General features: G+C 49.4%; 1 protein-coding gene across 1 annotated transcript; it reads left to right on the top strand.

The window, feature by feature from the left end:
* The first annotated feature begins 5,843 nt into the window (after positions 1-5,843).
* Positions 5,844-7,508, top strand: LOC138351238 (cerebellin-3-like). The gene is made up of 5 exons (XM_069302871.1): positions 5,844-6,003; positions 6,184-6,335; positions 6,439-6,508; positions 7,049-7,167; positions 7,250-7,508. The coding sequence occupies exons 2-5, from the start codon at positions 6,184-6,186 to the stop codon at positions 7,449-7,451; spliced, it is 543 nt and encodes a 180-aa protein (XP_069158972.1). The 5' UTR covers positions 5,844-6,003; the 3' UTR covers positions 7,452-7,508.
* The last annotated feature ends 10,437 nt before the right edge of the window (positions 7,509-17,945 follow it).

Genomic DNA, 17,945 nt, shown 5'->3' with positions numbered 1-17,945 from the left:
CCTCTTACATGAGTACCGGGTACAAGATTTCCTGCGCCCTTGATTTAAAATTAATCATTTAACATCTTTTACTTAACTTTAATTGTTAAAGATCTCACAGGATAGGTACCAGTTGCCACGTTGTCCTGTTTCTGACATTCACTATTGAATATTCGTGTACCTTTATTTGCTAATTTCACCATGTTTCGTCTCCAAGCTTTCCGTGCAAATCCAGCAGGTGAAATAGGGACTTTAAGTCGTGCCAAGAGGACTGAATTACAAACTCTTGCACATGAGTATCAACTAGAAGTTCCCTACCAAGCCAACTAAAATGACCTATACAACCTGTTGCTGGATTACTATTTAGAGCAAGGTAAGATAGACTCTGAAACTCATGAAACTTACTATATTACAGATAAAACTGATTTGGCGACGATGAAACTCAAACTAGAGCTGGCCAAGATTGAAGAACGAACAGCTGCCATACGGAGGGAAGAACAAGAACGAGAAATCACCCTCAGAGAACGCGAAGCTGCTTTGAGGAGAGACGAACAAGAACGTGAAGCCGCCTTGAGGAGAGAAGAACACGAACGTGGAATCGCCCTCCAGGAACGTGAGGTTGCACTACTCCGTGAACGTGAGAGAGTACAGCTTGAAACCAAACAACGCGAGTTAGAGATGCAACGCGAACATGACAAGCAACAAGCGACTCTGGCTCTAGAGTGTCGTCAACGTGAAATCGCCTTGGAAACTTCACACTTCACACTTCACTCAACGCCAGCAAGCTACTGCCAATCTTCCCGTCAGTTTTAATATATCACATGCAAGTAAGTTAATGCCATCCTTTGTAGAAGCAGAAGTTGATGTGTTCTTTACCACCTTTGAAACCCTTGCTAATCAACTCAGTTGGCCTGTCGACCAATGGGCCACACTTCTCAGAGTCCATCTTACAGGTAGAGCTGCAGTCACACTCAGTACTTTGGCGTCTGAGAATGACTACCACACTCTGAAACAAGCAGTGTTGGACGCCTACCTCCTCTCTACTGAAAGTTATAGAAGGAAATTCCGTGACCACCTGAAGGCAAGTACCACTACCGTCCTCGAGTTTGCTAACACGAAACGGAGGTATTTCATGAAATGGCTGGAAGCAGCACATGTCTCTACTTTTGCAGAACTCGTCAACCTGATGCTTGTTGAAGAATTCTTGAGACGTGTGCCGCCTCCTGTCCGCCTCTACTTAGCAGATAAAGAAGAAACCGACTACCTGAAGTGTGCTAAGTCGGCTGACACTTACAGCCTCATCCACCGGCTGACACCCAAACCATCCTCCAGTAAGAAGTCGTGGTACAGTTACGAGAAAGTGAGCCCCGATCAAGCTGGTTCACAACTGTACTGCAAGTATTGTAGACTCTATGGACATACCATAGACAAGTGTGGTAAGTCTCAATACAAGGGAACCACTGACCAACAAAAACCCATACCAACTCCTCCTAAGTCCGGTAAGCCTGTGATGAATGTTGGTGTTAATGTTAATGATCTTTCTCTTTTCAGTAACCACCTGTATACTGGAACTGTCTCTGCCAACGGTTCAAATCCGGAGGGAAGTTGCAAATTGAAGATCTTGAGGGACACAGCGGCTCTTCAATCGATCATCTTGAAGTCGGCTGTGCCCAACATCGTCTACACCGGAGAACTGTCTTCATCACTGACCTCACTGCTACCACTCCATACCCTCTCGCCAGAGTCCACCTGGATTGTCCCTACGTGAACGGAGAAGTCCAAGTCGCCGTCAGGGAAAAGCCTTTTCCCATGCCTGGAGTGCAACTTCTCCTAGGCAACGACTTGGCAGAAGACCTGCAACCGACCAACCTGATCGTCATGGACAAACCCCAGGTGTGTAACTCTGTGCCAAGTAACCCTATTCTAGAGTATGTTCCAGCAGAGGTTCAAGAGAGTGATGAAGTTTCTCCTCCGGTTCTCGTGACCACCCGTGCACAAGCCGCACGTCCACAGCCAGCTGACTCTACTGCTACCGCTGTCCCTCAAGACCCTCAGAAACTCCCCCCGCATCTGACCAAGTTGGAGTTCCGTAAGTTGCAGAGGGAAGATCTTACTTTAACACCATTGTTTTTCCAGGCTGAGACTCAACCCGACAGTATTCCTGGGTTCTTCCTAGAGAACGACTTGCTCTACCGCAGATATAGACCCAGTAAACTGAAGGAGGAGGACGATTGGGCCAACATCGAACAACTTGTGATTCCTACCAGCCTGCGGCCCACTATTCTACACCTGGCCCACGGAGCGCTCTCCCACTACGGCTTCAACAAGACTTACCATGGAATTCGTCAAGACTACTACTGGCCAGGTATGGTAAATAACGTCAAACAGTACGTAAAACAGTGTCATACATGTCAGATGGCAGGCAAACCGAACATCTCCATTCCCAGAGCGCCACTGATTCCCATACAGGTGCCTGCGGAACCTTTCCACAGACTCATAATAGACTGTGTCGGTCCTTTACCTCGGACCAGTTCAGGTAACGCCTACATCCTAACCATCCTGTGTCCTACCACCAGATTTCCCATAGCAGTTCCAGTGAAGAACATCACGGCTGCTACGGTTATAAAACATCTATTGAAGATCTTCACTCAATACGGATTTCCCAGGGAGATTCAGAGCGACTGTGGTACCAACTTCACCAGTGATCTCTTCAAAAGGACACTGGAGGAGTTCAACATCAAACAGGTATTGTCCAGCCCCTATCATCCTGCTTCACAGGGTTCTCTTGAACGTAGTCATCAGACAATCAAAGCACTCTTGAAAAAGTTTTGTAATGAAACCTCTAAGGATTGGGATAAGCAAATCGACCTTATAATGTGTATTTACAGAAGTCTCCCCAATGAGTCCCTAGGAGTATCTCCTTATGAGATGTTCTACGGCCGTAAGTGCCGTACTCCCCTTAAGGCTTTCAAAGACTCTCTCCGAGATGCCACCTTCAGTGAGCATCCGAATGTGCCCCAGTTTCTTCAAAACCTTCAACACATTCTAGAGAGAGTCCACCGCTTTGCCCATGATAATCTATTGAAAGCCCAGGAGAGAATGAAGACTCATTATGACCAGACCAGCAAAGTAAGAAAATTCAAGCCGGGAGACTTCGTCCTTGCATATTTCCCTATCCCAGGTTCACCTTTACAAAACAGGTTTTCAGGACCCTACTGCGTCAAAGAGTGCAGGAATAATAACAACTACGTAATAGAGACTCCAGATAGGCGGCGGAAGACCCAGCTGTGCCACGTCAACCTCCTGAAGCAATATAATGGTACTCCTCCCACTGTCCTGATAAACTGTTCTACCTTCACAGAACCCTACATCCACAGTGAGACCTTCCCAGCTTCTCCTCCCGAAAGCACTGACAAGGAGTCAGCGCTTTCTAATTCCGAAATCCTTAATGATCTTCCCAAATGCTTTCAGGATAATAATCGTGCTCCTTTGCCCTATTCTAATTCCACTCTCACCTCGTCAGATAAGCCCTTCATCCTCCATGTCGACGCCAATGGTACCGACGTTGGTGGTGTCGCGATGCAACAACGAGGCGAGGAGAATACACCTGTCAGCGACTACTGCTACAAGGAACTACGGAACAATTGGCAAGGAGCTACTCTTCCTCATCCTGAAGCTTCAGCACTTCACTCCACACCTGAAAAGTGCTCGGTCCACCATCAACACGGACCACACCACCCTACACCTCCTGCAGCACGCCCACTTCTCATCTCAACGTCTTCTACTATGGGCTTGCTAACTGCAGAAATTCAACCTGGAGACACGCTATACCAAGATTCCGACAACATCTTAGCCCATGACCTCTCCAGAGTTTATGAAGTAGAAGCGACTCCATCCATTACTCCACCACATAACGACGTACTTCTTCCAGAACCGCAGGCTTCGGGGGAGAGTTGTGACGATAATCTCCTTCAAGAGATTGAGCCTGCTCTTCCCTCCACAATTACGTCGTTACAACTATATAAAACTACTATGGAAGAAATGTCCAACAACGACAACAACACCAGCAAGGTTTGCCAGAGAGCTAAACGTATGCAGCCAAGAACACCTGCTCAGACTCAAACCGCCAAACTACCTGTCTTACTGCCGGCTCCTCTGATTGGTCGCCGGTCGGGCTGCAACTGCACTCACCCCCCCATACTACTTGATGTCTGGGGCCGCCACGACCTCAGTCTTCAGAATATTCCGTGCTTTCACAAAGTTAACACTTCTCCCTGCTAGACGTAAGCTTTGGCGTACGTGTACTAAGAGAGGTGATAGCTTAAAGCCAATATTCCAGCACCTTTCATTTACTTGTATATTGCACTTCTTGTTATTTTGCTCACTTGTCTTAACGTAACTTTTCATTGTGTCATTTAATTATTCTTATTATTTTGATTGATTGATTTTATTATACGAATTTGTTTGTCCATTTTATTCATGTTTTGTTTATTTAACGTAATTAAAATTTCATTGTTAAAGTTTACTTGTGTTTTGTGTGTCTTCTCCTTACCTTACCACAGACGAAGTTCCAGATTTTCTATTTTTTTTTAATACTATGTGACGAGGCCATACCCCTAGCTTTGAACAGCCGAACACCAACGCGTTACCGTCACACCGGATACAAGTTGAACGCCGCACACAGATGCCACATCCACCCGCAACAGGTCAATCACCACCTCAACTGCCGGGTAAGACGCTGGGCCAGTAAATTCTAGGCCAATGGTATCCCTCCGCTTCACAGGAGGGAGGGGGGCCGCCATCCCTCCAACTGCCACGGCCCCAAGGGTCTGCTCACACACCCTCTGTTTGTTGTACTTGTGTTTACCAAATAATAATAAAAAAAGACTTTGTGGCCCGGTAGCTTTACTGTCTCTTCATAATTTGTTTACGTTCTACTACTTAACATTTCGCGGTGAATAATGTGAAAGGAAATTGCGAACTTTCAAAGTTGTTAGATGCAGTTATCATTTTCTGATGTCAAGAAGCTACGTCAGCCTTTCTACCGAGCATCTACGTGGCTTGCATTGGTGGTGTTGTGTAATAGCGAGACTCGTAGCTTTGGTCCAATAAATGCCTAGTGCCACGAGCATTCCTGTCAAACTCATCAATTATTCATCATCTATTTTTGTTCTATTTATTGACATCAAAGCTAAAAATTCTTGTTTCCTTGAAGAAAACATTTTTCAAGTTGCACTACATCAGTTATATGTATAATGTTATCAATTCTTATAGAAAATGTAGTAAATTTCTTAACTTTTTCTTGTACATACTAAAAACTGGGCCTGTGGACTACTTAGAAAGGTAATTAACTGATATCTACTGAAGTGGCATTGACAAATATCCATTGACTAACTGAAGCGCTACAGTGGCTACAATTAAGCATTTAAGTTTGAATGGCCACAAGACATCAATTTTCTCATATATGTTCAGTATTTTCAATTTAAGGTGTGGTAGTCGGGTCGTCAAAGGTGTGGGTGAAATGAGTGCCTCACAGGCAACATACTGAAGGGTAAAGGGCCGCTTGTATGCTGTTTGTGGGCGGCTTGTGAGCTGTTTGTGGGCCGCTTGTGGGCCACCAGTGTCCCGATGGCCGCATGTGAGACATTGCTCGAGATGTCTCCTCGACACAGCCGGCCACCTAGTCTTCAGGCATTTTACAAATTGATCAACGACTCCACGCGTTTAATGCACCGTGAATTATGCTTAGCGAAGGCTTAACTTTTGCATGATTCTCAGGTGAATGAACAATTACTGTCTGACTCTTGTTCCTAACTCGCTCAATAGATGGCGAGGTAACTGCGATCTTACGTTCAGGCAACTCCGGTTATGTGTGGCAGTTGTCGGCTTAGTGTGATATCCCGACCAGTAAGTCCTTGTTGAAAGTTTACAAGCGACGTTGGTCAGTGTGTGTTGGTCAGTCTGCCTTCTTCTCTTGTTTGGTGAAGATCTACGTCCAGTTTTGTGTATACTTATTTATCTGAGGTGAGTAAGATTGTGAAATGTGTGTTCAGATATGTAGTTAAAAGTTACTAAATAAATTTAATCTTTATTTTGGGTGTTGCTTGGCAGTATACTTAACTTAAGGTTATACAAGTTTTGTAGTGTTTATATCTGCGGTTTTAATTATTACTTAAATTGCATGACTCTAAATGTATTGAACAGATGGCCGTAACCCTTATCTGGATGGTACTTGTGGGTCTCCTAGCAATAGGTATAGACTCTGAAGAGCACTTTTTCAATACTCTTCACAACGAGACCGGACCCCTAGCCAACGTCTCTACTAACGCCACTACAAAACGTCAGAGGGACGTGACGTGAGTAGATCTCCCAGCTCCGTGGCTACTAAATTGTTCAGTTAGTTTTTTATATATTTTGCAAATGTTTCAAATTTGTGTACACTAAAAATTCTTCCCCTAGGCCTCGTGTGTCCTTCAACGTAAAGAGGGCTACAGATAAACTTACCGCCGTCGCTCACGTTCATTTTCAGGTAAACGACTAGAGAATTTGAGTTTTGACAATTCTACTGTAATGGAATTTGGTATAATGTATGCTACATGTGTTTTAGTAAATGGAAAAAAAAAATTGATGTGGAATTTATATACACGCTATAGGGCACATTAACTTGGAAACTTCGTACCACTAAAGTAAAATAAGATGGGGGGAGGTTCTTTAATGAGCTTGGCTAAAACGGCGTAACAAAACTAAAACCTACTGTATAATGCAAGGTATAAGTTTGTATACTTGCACCACATGACTCGTCTCAAGTTTAAACTTAAGACGGTGTAGTGTTATTCCCTAAACTAGTAAATTAGGTGTTAACCCATTACCTCCCCCCACACGCACGTGTTTACGCTAAACAATCCTGAACTGCAGCTGTTCATAGTAACTGTTCTTCGTTTAAAAATCTTTAGACTATATTGTCATAGACTTCTCAAATTATTCAGACTAAAAAAAATATATTTAAATATAGGTATTGAAGTTTCTAGACATTCTAGCAGAAACAATAGTTTAACTTCCTTTACTACAGGAAGTGGTGATCAACACAGGAGGCGGTTGGGACAATACAACCAGCGAGTTCGTGGTTCCTGTTGCAGGACGTTATTTATTCATTTTCGGCGCTATTAGTGACCAGACCAGCAACTTTGCGTGAGTAGAAACGCTCAACGTGAGGTAGTGCTGAAACGGAAAAGTGCATACATCATTAATTCAAATTTACATTTGTTTGCAGACTGTCTTTGACCCACAATGGCGTGAATAGGGCGACTGCTTACGCGACAACCACCACCTTGGAATATGCCTCCACCTCGGTGACCCTGGACCTCTACACACTTGACAGGATATACTTACAGTTGCAGCAGGGCAGGATACACGAAAGGCCGGGCGAAGAAACCTTTACAACCTTCGTGGGTTATCTTCTCGTCCCCTGGTAAAAGTCGGTCAGATGTGAGGTGCCTTCATCTTTATTAAACGAATTCGTGCATTGTGAATTTTAAAGAGTTCTTTCCCATTGTTTATCCTGTATCGTTGGTACTCAAATATTTAGCAAAGTTTCAAATGAAACTTGGAGGGGAACTGGGCCAAGTTCATAAAGATCTTGCTTGCATAAATAGAATGCTTACAGATTAAACTACTGTAATTAATTTATCATATCTTGATGAAAGTTAACCATATGTAATGTTAACTAGTCAGCCTTTCATGTTTCCCATCGTAAAGAAAAATCGACAATGTCCTTTACTCTAACCTACAAAGGCCCCAGGACAGTACATCTAAATCGTGAGCGGTTTCATTTAATAGCAAAAAAATTTGTCTTTGTATAACTCGTACGAACGGAATCCTACGTACTTTGTAAGAGGAAAAGTTGGGTCGACATTCATGATTCTTCAAAAACTACAGGAAGGGTAGTTTGTATGAACAAATCCACAAGGGCCGTAACGTGGATTCGAACCTGCGTCCGGGAGCATCCCAGACACTGCCTTAATCTACTGAGCTACGAAAGGGTGGTTAATTTTTTTTTTTTTTTTTTTTTTTATTGAAACCAAAGTTCTACTGAACTTGCTGGATCCAGTAGCCTCTCGGAGGCGCACACCAGCATTTTGAAAAACTTCCCCTTCCCCCCCCCCCCCCCCCCCTCCTTTTGCACTCGACTATGTCAATAGGCAGTTCTCCCTCTTTAATGGCAAGATTGTCAAAAGGCCTGCCTCCCCTAAGGCAGTGTCTGGGATACTCCCGGACGCAGGTTCGAATCCTCGTCACGGCCGTTCTGGATTTATTTGATGCATCATGTTAGTGAGATCTGTGTGTAATGGTAACTTGTATAGTCTTACACCCTCGCCATTAACCCCCCCCCCCTTTTTCCTTGCTCATCCCTACATTTGAGCATGCTTACTGGGATCCAGAAGAGCCTCCCTAGTAGTTTAAAGAATAAAATGCAAGGAATTTGCATTAAAACTTGGCTGTACCCAGCCACGTGTTGCTGTGGCTCGGCTATGTGTGGGAGTTTGAACCACAAACTGTCCTTCCCACAATTCCCTACATAACCTTCCCAGTTTGGTGCCATCTTTTTCGATAATTACTCGCTTCCCTCCCCGCTCAGCTCGTTGTTGCCGTGAGGGGGGGCTTATTGGGCGGCTGCCAGAGTGTGATGCTCCTTGGGACAGTCCTCTGTCCTTTTCTAGCCTAGTGCTCCCGCTGCCGTCCTCTCCCATTCTGCTGAGCACCTTTTCCTTTTCCTTCCGTTTCGTTTTTCTCCCCCCTCTTCTCCTATCTGCTTGCCGTTTCCTGCCGGCCTTTTGCTTGTTTTGGTTATTCCTTTGGACGTCTTCTATTTTGACGCCCCCTCCCCGTCCGACCCGTTGGCGACGTCAGGGGGCTTGGTGGACGGCTGCTGGAGTGTGATGCTCCGTGGGGCAGTCCTGTCCTTTTCTGGCCTTGCACTCCTGCTGCTGTCTTCTCTAATTGTGCCGGATCGCTTTTCCTTTTGTTTCGTTTTTCTCCCCCTCTTCTCCTATCTGCTTGTCGTTTCCTGCCGACCTTTTGCTTGTTTTGGATTATTTCTTTGGACTTCTTCTATTTTGAGGCCCGGGTGTTTGAGGAGGCATACTCTTGCACCCGTAGAACTGCAGTACCCAACGTCTCGAGCGAGGGGAACCTTTTATTGTCAATCCCCCTTTCGTCGCTGAACCCGATCTTGACGGACTGACGGTTCTTAAGGTGGCGTTTGTGGGGCGTATACTCCCGACGCACCCCTAGGGGGCCCCGGCATGATCGGCAATAGCTTCCTATTGGGAGTCCTGCCTCTAATTGTGGCTCCATGGTGGGTATGGGGGCACATTCGTGGATGAATTTTTCTCTTCGTCTCTGTCGTTGACTGTTTCCGTTGTTCCTTCTCGGTCGCCCATCCCACGAGCCTAAGCCCCCCCCGAGTCGGCCTGTATTGGACGACCAGGCAAAGTAGCTCCCACTGCGTTGGGCCCCGACCTTGCTCCTCCTTTGATCATCCTGACTTCTTCCCCCAGCTCCCCTCCCTCCTGTGGTTGGGTCGAGCCTCCAGTCCCCGGTGGTGACCACTTCGTCTCCTGGTGCGGCTAAGTCTCTCGTGACTTACTGCGCCTTTTGACCCCTCTCTCTCTAGGGGTTCTCAACGCCGTTCGCGCCCCATCCGCACTCGCTCGATTCCTTCCTGTGCCGATGCGTATCAAGCCTTGTTTGGTCCTTTATGGGCCAAATGCTTTGATCTCCTCCCTCTTGATTCTTCGCCTCTTGACGATTTCTCCCTCCATCGGCGTCTTGTAGATTCCGTGGATGCGTCTGTTACTGTCAACCCCACTCGTCTCGGTACATGTGGTGTTGCTTCTCCTTCTCGGGATGCACCCCCTCCCCGCTCAGCTCGTTGTCGCCCGTGTGGGGGCTTAGTGGGCGGCTGCCGGAGTGTGATGCTCCTTGGGACAGTCCTCTGTCCTTTACTAGCCTTGTGCTCCTGCTGCCGTCCTCTCCAATTCTGCTAGGCATCTTTTCTTTTCCTTCTGTTTCGTTTTTCTCCCCCCCTCTTCTCCTATCTGCTTGCCGTTTCCTGCCGACCTTTTGCTCGTTCTGGTTCTTCCCTTGGACTACTTCCTATTTTGACGCCCGGGTGCTTGAGGAGGCATACTCTTGCACCCGTAGAACTGCAGTACCCGACGCAGAGAGCGAGGGGAACCTTTTGTCAATCCCCCTTTCGTCACTGAACCCGATCTCGACGGACTGTCGGTTTCTTAAGGTGGCGTTTGTGGGGCGTATACTCGCCACGCACCCCTAGGAGGCCCCGGCAAGATCGGCGATAGCTTCTTGTTGGGTGTCCTGCCTCTAATTGTGGCTCCGTGGTGGGTGTGGGGGCACATTCGTGAATGAATTCTTCTTTTCGTCATGATGATAAACCCTGTTTAGGCTGCGTCTGGTTTACCTTCTCAGGCTCGTGGGGTGGGCGACCAAGCCCCCGAGTCGGTCCGTATTGGAAGACCGGGCTCTGTAGCCTCCGCTGCATTGGGCCCCGACCTTGCTCCTCCTTTGGCCTCTCTAACTCCTTCCCCTGGCTCCCCTCCCTCCTCTGTGGTTGGGTCGAGCCCCAAGCCCCCAGTGGTGACTACCTCGTCCCCTGGCGCGGCTCCTTCTCTAGTTGTAACTACTGCGCCTTTTAACCCCTCTCTCTGGGGGTTCTCACCGCCGTCCTCGTCACGGCCGCCCTCGCTCGATTCCTTCCAGTTCTGCTACCTATCAAGCCTTGTTTGGTCCCGCTTCGTGGGCCAAATATTTTGATCTCCCTCTTGATTCTGCGCCTCCTGACGCTTTCTCCCTCCATCGACATCTCGTTGATTCCGTGGATGCCTCCATTACTTTCAACCCCACTCGTCTCGGTACACGTGTCGATGATGCTCCTTCTCAGGATGCTGCTTCCCGCTTGGCTGCCTTATCCTGCCTTGGTGAGACCCCTGTTCGGGTCTCTAAGAACGCTCAGTTGAATGCCAATGTTGGCACTATTTTGCTCCCGCCCCATCTTGCGACCGGTGTTCGGGACCTGCGCGACTGCCACGACGATATTCAACATATCCTTGCTGCCCAGGGCCATTCTATTCTCCAGGTGGACACGTTTACTCGTTCCCCTCGTGGTAGTCGTCGTCAACCCCTCCGGGTTGTGAAGATTACCTTTGATGGTAGGACCCTTCCACCCTCTGTCATTCTTGCTGGTGCCAGGTGCTCTGTCCAGGAGTACATTCCTTCCCCTCGGCTCTGCAACAAGTGCTGGAGGTTTGGGCATGGTGACCTCCGCTGCTCTGGGACTGTCTCTCTCTGTCCTTTGTGTGGTGGCGAAGGTCACTCTAAGTCGGAGTGCACTTCTTCCCAGGCTCGTTGCCTCAACTGCGGTGAGGCCCATCCTACCTTCTCCCGTGCGTGTGTCCATTACAAGCTTGAGGCAGGCGTCCTCAACTTATAGCACCGGGAGCGTTTATCTTTTCCTGAGGCGAGACGCCAGGTTCGCCGGCTCCCGCCTTATGCTAATATCTTATGCTCGCGAGTTGCGCTCTTCCTCTCCTCGTCCTTCCCGCCTTCCTCAGACTCACAACCGTTTCCGGGCCTTGGACCCTGATGCGCCCACGGCCCCCTCTGTTCCTTTGGGTTCTCTCCCGAAGGATCCTCCTCCTGGTCCTCTGTTTGGGGTTCCCCTTCGTTCTACCCGGTCTGTCGTGTCTCCTGTGTCTTCTTCCTCGTCCTCCTCCGATCCTCCTTCCCATCCTCTTCCTCCATCTATCGGCTCTCCCCACCGCCTGTCGGTGCGGGCGGATGTCCATCGCTCAACTAACGGCCGTCGTGTGTGCTCTCGTTCGGCTTCTTGTTGAGACACTGGAATCCGTTGCTCGGTACGTAGTTGCTGGGACACCGGTCTCTTTAAGTCAGAAGCTTAAGCCTGGCTCCTCTCCTTCCTCTTCCCCGGCGGGTAAGAAGGCTTCGCTTTCTTCCTCAGCTCCTACTTCTGGCTTTGTTGCTCCTTCCCCTCCCGTTTCAGTGATTACGCCCCCTGTTCCTGCTATGGAGGTTTCTTTGGCCCCTGCTTCCCTTTCGGTTGCTGCTCTTGCTGGGGTGCGCTCCCCTCTTTCTACTCCCCCTCTTCCTGCTGCTGTCCTTGACTGCTCCTCTCCGTTGTCTCCTCCTCTTCCTCCTCCGGACCCTGCCCGCCCACCTCTGATCTGTTCTCCCGTTTCCTTCCCTCCGTCTTTGCTCAGTTTACCCATGCCCCCTAACCCTGACTTTGCTGACCCTGATCCCGACCCTGATATTCTTTAACGTGCTCTGTTGCTCTTTCGCCTTTGTTAATTCTTTGTTCTCTGTTTTTGTCCTTTCTCTTCTCGTCGTTGTCCATTCTTCAATGGACATCAGAAATACGAACGGAAAGAGAATCCTGTAGGCGAGATATCCGAACAGAAAGAGGGAGGTGGTGAAGAGGAACAGGAACCGCAGGAGGGGTAAAAGTTAAAGCACGACAGAGGCGAGAGGAAGGATGTTGCAAGGACCGCTCAAGATAGCGAAGACAGTAGCGATCACGGCGGTCCTGGAGAGACAGGAAGCCAGTGTCAACATATAAGCTAAGGATGGGAGTCGAACGAAAGGCACCAGAACTGAGGCGCAACCCAGTATGGTGCAAAGCATCAAGACAGCGAAGAGTAGGAGAAGCAGACGAGTAAGCAGGGCAACCATAATCGAGCTTAGACAAGACGAGAGAGGAATGTAAAGCAAGGAGAGTGCGCCTATCTGCCCCCCAAGAAGTATGGGACAAGACCCGAAGGAGGGTAAGGGACTCAGAGCACTCAACACGGAGGTAAGAGATATGGGGAGACCAAGACAAACGAGTGTCAAGGAATAACCCCAAAAGCTTCGCGGAATCTTTGTATTCAAGGGGATGACCATAAAGTGACAAAGAGGGACGAAGAACAACCCGTTTCCGCGTAAAAGTCATGGCACAAGTCTTAGAAGTAGAGAACTTGAAGCCATGACCTGTGGCCCAAGACGACACGGCATCAATCGCAAGTTGAAGCCGGCGTTGAAGGAGAGGCGAATCATCACCCTGACAACAAAGGGTAAGATCATCGACATAGAGAGCGGAGAAGACACCAGAAGGAAGAGAGGAAAGAAGACCATTGAGGGCAACCAGAAAAAGAGTAGTGCTCAGAACACTACCCTGGGGCACACCTTCGTATTGCTGAAAAGAGGGAGAGAGAGCGGTACCAAGGCGCACCCGAAAGGCACGACGAGAGAGGAAGCCGCGGAGAAAGAGAGGGAGATGACCACGAAGGCCAAAAGAATGAAGTTGAGATAGGATATGATAATGCCAAGTGGTGTCGTAAGCCTTTTCCAGGTCAAAAAGGACGGCAACAACGGAGGTCTTCGCAGAAAAAGCAGTACGAATATAGACCTCCAAGTTCACCAGGACATCTGTCGTGCTGCGGCACTTGCGGAAACCAAATTGAGAAGGGGAGAGGAGGTGATGGTGTTCCAGGAACCACATCAGACGAACGTTAACTATACGTTCAAAGAGTTTGCAGACACAACTTGTGAGAGCAATAGGGCGAAAGTCCTTAGGGGAAGTACCCAGAGACCCCGGTTTGCGAACAGGGAGGACAACGGCATCGAGCCAGTCCTCAGGGACTGACGACGACTCCCAGATCCGATTATACAGACTCAGTAAATACTGAGACGTGCTCGGAGGGAGATGACGAAGCATCTCATAATGAATACCATCGGAGCCCGCCGCCGTAGAACCGCAGAGGGCCAGGGCAGAACGAAGTTCAGAGAGAGAGAAGGGATCATTATAGGGAAGCTGAAGAGTGCAGAAATCTAAAAGACGAGACTCAAGGACAGGTTTACGAAGAAGGAAAGATTGGGGAAGATGAAGACCAGAGCTAACAGAAGAAAAGTGGGAACCCAGTTCGGAAGCGACCTGCAACGGGTCCGCCACAAGAGTATCATGGAGGTGAAGGACCGGTGAAACATCGGGAACGAACTTACCCGCTATCTTGCGGATACGCTTCCAGATCTGGGCCAGAGGGGTTTCGGACGTAATTGTTGAGACATAAGATGCCCAACATTCACGTTTAGCCGTACGGATGGCCCTACGGGCCACCACACTCGCTTTCCGAAAGAAAAAAGAATCGGTCGTCTGCCTACGGCGGTGCCTCTTCCAGGCTGCACGCTTACAGCCCGAGCACAGTGCGCATTCCACCAGGGAACGCACTTCCGTGGACCCCGAGAGGAAGAGCGAGGAATAGAGCGGAGGGCAGCGTTGAAGACAGTCTCATGAAAAAGGAGGAGAGCGCGAGAGGCAGAAGGGAGAGGTCAGAGAGAGCAGCACTGAGGGTAAATAGGGTCCAGGCTGCCTTAGCAAACTGCCACCTAGGGAAAGAGAGGGAAGGGCGAAAAGAGAAAAAGGAAACAAGGATGGGGAAATGATCACTTCCATGGAGGTCATCAAGAACCTGCCACGTGAAATCTAAGTAAAGAGAAGAAGAGCAGAGAGAAAGATTTAGACAAGAAAGGGTGCGAGTCAGAGAGTCCAAATGAGTGGGCTCACCAGAATTCAGAAGAGACAGGGAAGAGGAGAGGAGAAACGGCTCAAGGAGGCGACCCCGGGTGTTCGTCAGAACGTCACCCCAAAGAGAATGACAACAATTGAAGTCACCCAGCAGGAGCACAGGCTCCAGCAAGGAGTCTAGGAGGTGTTTCAAATCAGGAAGAGAGAGCGGGACACTCGGGGGAGAAATGGAACAAACTGTGTACCATTTCCCCACAAAGATACGAGCAGCAGAACAATGGAGAGGCGAAGGAAAAAGTAAAGGAACAAAGGGAACATCAGAACGAATCAAGAGAGCAGAAGAATTAGAAGCCCCAGCAATGGCTGGGGGGGGGGGGTGGAGAGAAAGGAATAGCAACGAAAACGACCAGGACGAGCACCAAGCATTGGCTCCTGGAGACAGACACAAAGGGGCGAAAACCGCGAAATCAGAAGTTGGAGTAATAGGAAATTGGCGTAATAACCTCGAACGTTCCATTGAAGAATGGACAACGACGAGAAGAGAAAGGACAAAAACAGAGAACAAGGAAGAAACAAAGGCGAAAAAGCAACAGAGCCCGTTAAAGAATATCAGGGATCAGGGTCAGCAAAGGGATCAGGGTCAGCAAAGTCAGGGTTAGGGGGCATGGGTAAACTGAGCAAAGACGGAGGGAAGGAAACGGGAGAACAGATCAGAGGTGGGCGGGCGGGGTCCGGAGGAGGAGGAGGAGGAGGAGGAGACAACGGAGAGGAGCAGTCAAGGACAGCAGCAGGAAGAGGGGGGAGTAGAAATAGGGGAGCGCACCCCAGCAAGAGCAGCAACCGAAAGGGAAGCAGGGACCAAAGAAACCTCTATAGCAGGAACAGGGGGCGCAATCACTGAAACGGGAGGGGAAGGAGCAAAAGAGCCAGAAGTAGGAGCTGAGGAAGAAAGCGAAGCCTTCTTACCCGCCGGGGAAGAGGAAGGAGAGGAGCCAGGCTTACGCTTCTGACTTAAAGAGACCGGTGTCCCAGCAACTACGTACCGGGCAACGGATTCCAGTGTCTCAACAGGAGAAGCCGAACGAGAGCACACACGACGGCCGTTAGGAGAGCGATGGACATCCGCCCGCACCGACAGGCGGTGGGGAGAGCCGATAGATGGAGGAAGAGGATGGGAAGGAGGATCGGAGGGGGACGAGGAAGAAGACACAGAAGACACGACAGACCGGGTAGAAGGAAGGGGAACCCCAGACAGAGGACCAGGAGGAGGATCCTTCGGGAGAGAACCCAAAGGAACAGAGGAGGGGGCAGTGGGCGCATCAGGGTCCAAGACCCGGAAACGGTTGTGCGTCTGAGGAAGGCGGGAAGGACGAGGAGAGGAAGAGCGCAACACGCGAGCATAAGAGATATTAACATAAGGCGGGAGCCGGCGAAGCTGGCGTCTCGCCGCAGGAAAAGATAAACGCTCCCGGTGCTTCAAGTTGAGGACGGCTGCCTCAAGCTTGTAATGGACACACGCACGGGAGAAGGTAGGATGGGCCTCACCGCAGTTGAGGCAACGAGCCTGGGGAGAAGTGCACTCCGACTTAGAGTGACCTTCGCCACCAAACAAAGGACAGAGAGAGACAGTCCCGGAGCAGCGGAGGGCACCATGCCCAAACCTCCAGCACTTGTTGCAGAGCCGAGGAGAAGGAATGTACTCCTGGACAGAGCACCTGGCACCATCAAGAATGACAGAGGGTGGAAGGGTCCTACCATCAAAGGTAATCTTCACAACCCGGAGGGGTTGACGGCGACTACCACGAGGGGGACGAGTAAACGTGTCCACCTGGAGAATAGAATGGCCCTGGGCAGCAAGGATATGTCGAATATCGTCGTGGCAGTCGCGCAGGTCCCGAACACCGGTCGCAACATGGGGCGGGAGCAAAATAGTGCCAACACTGGCATTCAACTGAGCGTTCTTAGAGACCTGAAAGGGGGTTTCGCCAAGGCAGGATAAGGCAGCCAAGCGGGAAGCATCATCCTGAGAAGGAGCAGCAATGACACGTGTACCGAGACGAGTGGGGTTGAAAGTAATGGAGGCATCCACGGAATCAACGAGATGTCGACGGAGGGAGAAATCGTCAGGAGGCGTAGAATCAAGAGGGAGGAGATCAAAATATTTGGCCCACGAAGCGGGACCAAACAAGGCTTGATAGGTAGCAGAACTGGAAGGAATCGAGCGAGAGCGGCCGTGACGAGGACGGCGGTGAGAACCCCCAGAGAGAGGGGATAAAAGGCGCAGTAGTTACAACTAGAGAAGGAGCCGCGCCAGGGGACGAGGTAGTCACCACTGGGGGCTTGGGGCTCGACCCAACCACAGAGGAGGGAGGGGAGCCAGGGGAAGGAGTCAGAGAGGCCAAAGGAGGAGCAAGGTCGGGGCCCAATGCAGCGGAGGCTACAGAGCCGGGTCTTCCAATACGGACCGACTCGGGGGCTTGGTCGCCCACCCCACGAGCCTGAGAAGGTAAACCAGAAGCAGCCGAAACAGGGGTTATCATCTTGACGAAAAGAAGAATTCATTCACGAATGTGCCCCCACACCCACCATGGAGCCACAATTAGAGGCAGGACACCCAACAAGAAGCTATCGCCGATCTTGTCGGGGCCTCCTAGGGGTGCGTCGTGAGTATACGCCCCACAAACGTCACCTTAACCACTGCACTGCGCAAAACGCCTTTAGGCGCTCAGAGAGTTGTGTGCTTTTTGTTTTTTAATTTGGCTATATTTTAATGTTTTTTAATGTTTTCATTACCATTTGTGTTTTGAAATGGAAATAGTTGACTTTGGAAACATTTTGACATTAAATTTACCTGAACATTTGTAAAAATAACAAAAATATGTCCTTGACAATTGCACCAAGACGTTTTTGCCGAAAATAGGTGAGCAGTGCAAGGGTTAAGAAACCGACAGTCCGTCGAGATCGGGTTCAGTGACGAAAGGGGGATTGACAATAAAAGGTTCCCCTCGCTCTCGACGTCGGGTACTACAGTTCTACGGGTGCAAGAGTATGCCTCCTCAAGCACCCGGGCATCAAAATAGAAGAAATCCAAGGGAAGAACCAGAACGAGCAAAAGGTCGGCAGGAAACGGCAATCAGATAGGAGAAGAGGGGGGAGAAAAACGAAACAGAAGGAAAAGGAAAAGATGCCCAGCAGAATTGGAGAGGACGGCAGCAGGAGCACAAGGCTAGAAAAGGACAGAGGACTGTCCCAAGGAGCATCACACTCCGGCAGCCGCCCACTAAGCCCCCACACGGCGACAACGAGCTGAGCGGGGAGGGGGAAAACATGATCAATTAGTTACAGTAGTTTAATGTTTAAGCATTCT

This window comes from Procambarus clarkii, chromosome 49 (assembly GCF_040958095.1).
Source record: "Procambarus clarkii isolate CNS0578487 chromosome 49, FALCON_Pclarkii_2.0, whole genome shotgun sequence".
Taxonomy (NCBI): domain Eukaryota; kingdom Metazoa; phylum Arthropoda; class Malacostraca; order Decapoda; family Cambaridae; genus Procambarus; species Procambarus clarkii.
The sequence above is the reverse complement of the archived record's forward strand: the minus strand, read 5'-3'. Positions and strand labels throughout refer to the sequence as shown.